The sequence below is a fragment of the Leishmania panamensis genome (genome assembly GCF_000755165.1).
Source record: "Leishmania panamensis strain MHOM/PA/94/PSC-1 chromosome 34 sequence".
Taxonomy (NCBI): domain Eukaryota; phylum Euglenozoa; class Kinetoplastea; order Trypanosomatida; family Trypanosomatidae; genus Leishmania; species Leishmania panamensis.
Window position 1 is genome coordinate 1,881,110 of NC_025881.1, and position 6,856 is coordinate 1,887,965.

The window sequence follows — 6,856 nt, forward strand, 5'->3', positions numbered from 1 at the left end:
GTGCTGAGCATTCGAGGAGACGGAATGGGGCAGGGCTGCATCGAAAGACGGTGTGATAATGGGGGTGAGTCAAGACACTCCTCCCCCGCTACTCCGACGGCGTGGTTCACCAAACGCTCCTCTCTTTACCCCCCTCTTTATTCTTCAGGCCCTTTCACACTTCGCGGAATCAAATCACTGTCAGCGCTTGATCCCCCCCCCACACCCGCGATTACCCATCGCGACAGGGTCCTTGTATGACGGAAAGGGGGATGCGTAAGCCTACCTGTTTGCCGGCCGTCTTGCCCGATGACGGCTTGAAACCAGCAGGATTCTCACGGATGGCGGTGCCGGCGCTGGGTGTGGAGGGGGTGCGCCCAAATTGGCATGCCTCCCCGCACCACTCGCGGAACCCAGAGACACGTCAGTCGGGAATTGGTTGCATCATACTTTTGGCATCGTTCTCCCTCCTTCGTTCTCTTCTGCTCGTCAGTTCATTAAAGAGTGAGCGTCGTCAGGGCGCTCCAGCGTTCTTGCTGATTGCGTTATATTCACGCTACACCAGCACATAATAATGAAGGGGATAGCGAGTTGCCGCCTACTGCTGAACAAATGGAAGCTGCGTGGCGTCGTAGGCGTCGAAAACCCTGACAAGGCGATCAAGTGGGGCCAAATCAGCGCCCGTGGGAGCAGCAGCCAATATGATCAAGGTGTTGACATTCAAGTGGAAGGAAAGGCTCGCTCTGCCAATCGAGTCGCACCTAGAGGACTTATCCGTGGCTTTGCACATGAGGAACAGGCACTACCTCTGCCGAACAGCTGGAAGAAGTGACCAGGCGCCCGCCTCTCCTCCCCCTCAAAAAAAAAAAAGAAAGGGCACGCTTGCGAGATACATCACACTCAGCGCTCAACGAACCGACAAAGCTTGTTAAAGGGGGGATGCATGTCGTTCTGTATTACACGTGCGAGATGCGTTTGGTTAAGGGATCCCCCAGGCGTATGCGTGCGTATGTGTAAGTGCACCATTGCTTCTCCCTGGTACTCGGCATCTGCTAAATCACAGCTGGTTTGGCGCGCTTTAATCTCGGTGTTGGTGGCGGTACGCCCGCGTGTACGACGCGTAGGAACCCTCGATTGAAGTTGTGCGCGACGCACCAAGACGTGCCGACAACTCACACCCTGCCTGTGATGCAGGTTTTTTTCTGGTCACTAATGGTTCGTACGCAGCTCAGACAGTGCCACAACTCTATCGCAAGCAGCAAAGTGCGTGGCTTCCAAGCAGCTCGCCCGTATCACTCAGATACGAAGGCAACACTTCCCCCTTCTCCCTTTTTCCGGCTTATCGCTCATCTTTCCTTAGGTGCCTTTACATTTCCTCACGCTGACACAGTCGTGAAACTTACGTAGGTACCTTCTATATCGCTGCAAGGAGCAAGGTTATCAGGATGCTCAGCATTATCGCTCTTATGCTTGCGACGCTTGCTCTGCTTTGTCGCCATCGAAAGCGTGCGTACGCAAGGAACACGGTTGGCTTCTTGCACGCTGCAGCAGGGGCGGGTGGGGGCGGTGAGCGTGTGCTGTGGGTCGCCTTGGATGGACTGCAGCACGCAGATGCGGTCAAAGGCGTTGAGCGGCAGTACGTAGTCTATACAAACGAATATAAACCAGCAGACCGGTCGTCGACTGAGTCATCTGATCAGCACCTCCTTTCACTGATCGAAAGTCAGTTTAGCATTCGCCTTCTTCGACCTGTGCGCTTCATCTACATGCGTCCCGCCTTGACCCGGTGGCTCAGCGGTGACGCATACCCACGTCTGACGTTGCTCTTGCAAACCTTCTGTGGCGGAGCGGCTCTCTTTTACGAGGTGGCGGTCGCAAATGCGGTGACACCGATAGTGGTGGAAACGGTTGGGGTCCCATTTGTTTACCCTCTGCTTCGACTTCTCGCCGGGTGCACGGTGATCTCCTACACGCATTACCCCATCATCTCCTCCGCCATGACCCAGCGCGTGCGTAGCGGAGAAGTGAGTCACACTAACTCGGTGACCATGGCACAATACAGGCTGCTGCGCTGCGCCAAGGTGGTCTACTACGAGATGTTCACACTTCTGTATCGCTGCATGGGATTTTTCCCGAACATGGTCTTGACAAACTCATCATGGACACAGAGGCATGTGCAATCTCTTTTTTGGCCACGCACGTGCATTCGACTGTACGCGCCCTGTGACGTCGCTCGCTTCGCCGCGGGGTCACGGCCACCTGCGCTGCGCAGCAACAGGATTGTCAGTATCGGTCAGTTCCGACCAGAGAAGAACCACATGCTGCAGCTCGAGGCCTTTCATGCAGCAGTGCCGCGGCTGCCGAGGGATGCTAAGCTCGTTATGATCGGCGGTGTCCGCAACGCCGATGACCGAAAACGTGTTGCGCAGCTGAACGCCCGTGCAAAAGAGCTGGGCGTCGAGAAGCAGGTCGAGATACACGTGAATGCGGCAGTGACAGAGGTGTGGACTGAACTGGGGAGCTGCGTCATTGGGCTTCACACGATGCGTGACGAGCACTTTGGCATTGTACTGCTCGAGTACCTTGCCGCCGGTTGCATCCCTCTTGGACACCGGAGCGGTGGTGTCGAGCTTGACATTATCAACTCTCCAGATTTGGGATTTCTGGCCGTTACAGCGGAAGAGTACACAGCGGCCATGATTGAAATCTGCGAAATGCGGTTACACGACCCAGAGCGGTATGTTCAGTTTCAACGACGTGGAAGCGAGCATGTCAAGTCATTTGACGACAGTAACTTTCGCACCCGCTTTGTGGAGCTGGTGAGCAAGTACGTCTACGCCTGCTAGCGAGCACATATGAGGATTGCTTTGATACCTGTTGCACGCTCGACTCGGGCAATGCCCACGCTGTCGAAGAAAAACATGATACCGATGGCGAAGAATGGCACGTACGCGTCGCCTGTGCGCAGCGCAGCTTTAATTTGCTACTTGTAAGAATGAAAAGAGAGTTTGCAAACGCTCTCAAGCTGCGCGTCACACTGTACGGCGCCTGCTATGCTCTTGCAAAGTGTCGCTACTGGTTCTGCACATCCCTCTTGCACGTCAGGTTGGAGACACCTCTCTCCTCACAAACTGCGCGGGGCTGTGAAACGTGAGGGCCGATGTTGTGTGTCCCCAGTTTCCGCGATGTCCACGTCCTCTGAACTGCTCTCTGACCACGGCGACCAAGAAGATCTCTTCCCACCACTCCTTTTCATGACTCTCTCGTTTGTGCGGCTGCCTGACCTACACACACAAACGCTTGCAGAGTTTACACACGTCTCATTCACCTGCCTACCCTCGCGCGCTGTCCTCACATTACTTGCCTGTGTGACCCTCCTTTCCTAACCCCCTCTCTGTTCTTCTCCACACCATGTCGTACCGGTCGAGCGAGTCGAAGAAGGAGGAGTTCCGCAAGTACCTCGAGTCCACGCAGGTAGTCGATGCCCTTACCCGTGTTTTGGTCAACCTCTACGAAGAGGAGGAAAAACCCGAGGACCCAGTGGACTACATCAAGCAGGTTCTTGGAGGTGCCTCGTCGGCCGACTACGAGGCGCTGCAGCAGGAAAACGCGCGTCTCCGCGCAGAGGTGGAGCTGCTGAAGAAGCAGGTTAGTGGGCAGGCGCAGTAGACGAGCACAAAGTCATTCTCTCATGCGTGCTCTCTCTCTCTCTCTCTCGGATTTTATCACCACTTCTAGCGAGGCGTGGCTGCGCGTGGCCTCATTTTTTGCTTTCCCTTTCTGACCACCGGCTCCTCCTGTCCATGCGTAGGCGAACATGTACATAAAGTGAAGAGGAAAAAAGGACCGATTGAATGAAACGGTGCGTGTCACAGAGTGGATGTATGCTGTCGCTAACTTGGGGCGCGTCTGCGCGGAGCTCAAGCGTACGCAGAGACCGATGGGAACAGCAGGTCGTGGTGACTCTGCCTGCGTCTGGCCACGGTCGTTTTACGTGCGAAACCTCGTCCCTCTCTGCCTCAACCTTTGTAGAGCCTTGGCTGCCATTACTTGTGATGCCATCCCTGCCGTGTTCGTGACTGCCTGTTGCCTCCGCTTGGCTCTCTGCGCTTTCACATTCTATCCTCCACCTCCCTTTTTTTTCACATTTCCCATCTCCTCCACCTTCCTTGAACCTGTTCTCCACAATCTGTCCAGATCGCTGCCCTCACAGCTGCCTCAGACCGTCACGTGGGTGCTGCCGCGAGAAAGTGCCGCTGCGGTTGCATACAGGGCCGTCTGCTCCTATCCTCTTCCTCTCTCTCTCTTTATACAGTACGTTTACCATACATGCGACCTTCTCTGTGCGTACATACACAGTGTCGCCCCCACATACATACACACACCTCTAACCACTTGTCACTCTCCCTGCTCCCTTCTGTGTGGTCGTTTCTCTCTTCTCCTTTCTCCTTCCTTGTGCGTGAGTGTACGTGTCGCTGTTTTGGTTCTCTTGTTGTTTATGTTGCTCCTGTACTACCGCCTCCCCCCCCCTCTCCTCGATAGGCGTAATTTTTACCACCACGCACCAATTTCTCCATTGCTCGCCCTTGTGCCGCTTCTTTAGGCTTGCGGCGCGCGTTGTGCAGCTGCTGGGTGCGTGGGCGGGATTTTGCGTGTACGTGTGTCTTCCGTCGTTGTGTGGCGTACGTTACAGTGCTCTTTTTTGCACCCACACGATCATGGAAAACCCCGCCGCAGTGGAAGAGAGGGAAAAGAAAAGCAGCAGCATCTCGTACGTAACGCCATGGGTCGCTAACGGACTATCGTGGGCAAATCATCCCGACAAACCCTTCCGCCTCGCCATCTCGTCCTACACAAAGGACTACCGCAACTACGTTGACATTGTGGAGAAGAATGAGGACAATGAGATCGTCTGCCGTGCCTCCTGGGAGCACTGCTACCCGCCTACCAAAGTTGTCTTCCCTCCGCGCCCTCTGCAATGCGATGCGGTAATCACCACAGCAGACTACTTGCGCCTGTGGGAGATCACCGAGGGCGCACCCAAAGGAGAAAAGACCGCCCCCACCCATGGTGACGCGCAGCACGAGGCAAAGGCAAAAACGATCAACTCGAAGGTGACAATGAAGCGTGTCTTTGACAGCGCAAAGCCGAACGACTTTTGCTCTCCAGTGACCTCCTGCGACTGGAACAGTGAAGACATCAACACCGTGGCGTGCTGCAGTATCGACTCAACAGTGACGTTGTGGGACGTGGAGACGGGGGCGCAAAAGACAAAGTTGGTGGCGCACGACAAGGATGTGTATGATATTGCGTTTGCCTCTGCTCACACCTTTGCCAGTTGCGGTGCTGATGGCTCGGTGCGCTTTTTTGATCTACGCAACATGGATCACTGCACTATTCTCTACGAGACGCAAGGGCTCTCTCCGCTGCTGCGCCTGGCCTGGAATCAGTTTGACCCCTATTTCATCGCCACCTTCGGTATTGATAGCACTGATGCAGTAGTGATTGACATGCGCTATCCCACGGTTCCGGCCTCCCAGCTCTCGCAGCTGCATCAGTTGCCCATCAACAACCTCACATGGTCGCCACAAAACGCGCAGAACCTCTGCACCGTGGGCGAGGACGGACTCGTCTGTGTGTGGGAGGCTAGGGCAGAGAAAGGTCGCTCCATCTTGTGGTGCGACTGCGAGGTGCCTATCAACAACGTGGCCTGGCGCCGTGCCCAAAACGAAGACTGGATGGCCATTACCACCTCGAAGGGTGCTCAGCTGCTGCCATTATAGTTCACCCCGCGTCTCTCTCAAGTGCTGTATTTTTATAGTGGTGAATTCATAGAGCGAGAAAGAGGCAGGTGCGTGGCAGCTCTCGATGACGACAAGGGCGTCTTCACTGTACGTCTCCGTCCTATTTCAGTATTACTGACCACGTGGGTCTGTCTGTGTGTGTGTGTGGGGGGGGGGAGGGGTGTTTGTGTGTGTATGTGGGGGGGGGGGAGTGTGTGTGGGTTTTACTTCCTTTTTGGAATGTGGTCATTGAGCCGTGAGAAGTCGCTCTTTCATGAAGCGTCCGTGTTTGCCTCCTCTCCGCCGCACTCGAGTACATGTGGCAATGGTAGGCGCTGCGCCAAGTGTATCCCTATTCACGTGCGTAACTGTGTACTTGTATGAATGACGCCTATGCGTCAGTGTTGGTTCCCTTGCTCCCAAACGCGACTGCTGGCACACATTGCTGACAGAGGAGGGTGGAATAGAGAAGGTGCTACCGTGACACGTTCGACTCCCTCTTGAGCGCAGCACCCATCCAGCCTGTCGACTACTCAATTCGTTCAAACACCACCGTGCACGTTGTATGTGAGATGGTAAAGGTCCGTGGACACGCACACTGGAAGTGGTGAAAAGACGAGGAAAGTCGCGCAACCGGTGCATCTTCACAGACGGCACAACGCCGAGGGTGGCGAGACCTACAAGCTGAAAAGCTGTGTTCCACAACTGGCAACAAACTTGCTGACGAGACATCGAGTTGTTACTACCTGACGCGTGCACGGCACTGCAGGTGAGTTCCAATCAAAGAACAGCGACACAATGCCCACCCCTAACCCCACTCTTTTCTTTTGGACAAACTACGTATTTACTCTTACTTTCTCTCTTCCAAACTCATTTATTCGATTGCACTCACGTACTGCACGGCGAATCCCCTCGCTCCCACACGCACTCTCTCCTTCCCTTTCTCCCCACCGCCCCCCCCCTCCACCTCTCACTCGTTTTCGGTGTCTCCTTTCTCTGCTGCCTGTGCTCCACCTTCATAAGCGCGAAAGTTACTTTTCATCTCAAAACGGCCTGTGCCGTGTCTTCACACCTTTTCTTTTCCCTACTGCTTT

The 6,856-nt window shown here is 54.9% G+C and overlaps 3 protein-coding genes across 3 annotated transcripts; all 3 read left to right on the plus strand.

Moving 5' to 3' along the window:
* Positions 1 to 1,424: 1,424 nt before the first annotated feature.
* Positions 1,425 to 2,825, plus strand: ALG11 (alpha-1,2-mannosyltransferase, putative; the record flags this gene model as incomplete). The annotated part of the gene is made up of 1 exon (XM_010704625.1): positions 1,425 to 2,825. One exon carries the CDS (start codon positions 1,425 to 1,427, stop codon positions 2,823 to 2,825), a length of 1,401 nt encoding a protein of 466 aa, XP_010702927.1.
* A 565-nt stretch (positions 2,826 to 3,390) lies between these two features.
* LPMP_345090 (hypothetical protein) lies at positions 3,391 to 3,648 on the plus strand (the record flags this gene model as incomplete). Its single annotated transcript, XM_010704626.1, has 1 exon — positions 3,391 to 3,648. One exon carries the CDS (start codon positions 3,391 to 3,393, stop codon positions 3,646 to 3,648), a length of 258 nt encoding a protein of 85 aa, XP_010702928.1.
* Positions 3,649 to 4,697: 1,049 nt separating this feature from the next.
* Positions 4,698 to 5,762, plus strand: LPMP_345100 (hypothetical protein; the record flags this gene model as incomplete). Its single annotated transcript, XM_010704627.1, has 1 exon — positions 4,698 to 5,762. One exon carries the CDS (start codon positions 4,698 to 4,700, stop codon positions 5,760 to 5,762), a length of 1,065 nt encoding a protein of 354 aa, XP_010702929.1.
* Between the last annotated feature and the right edge of the window lie 1,094 nt (positions 5,763 to 6,856).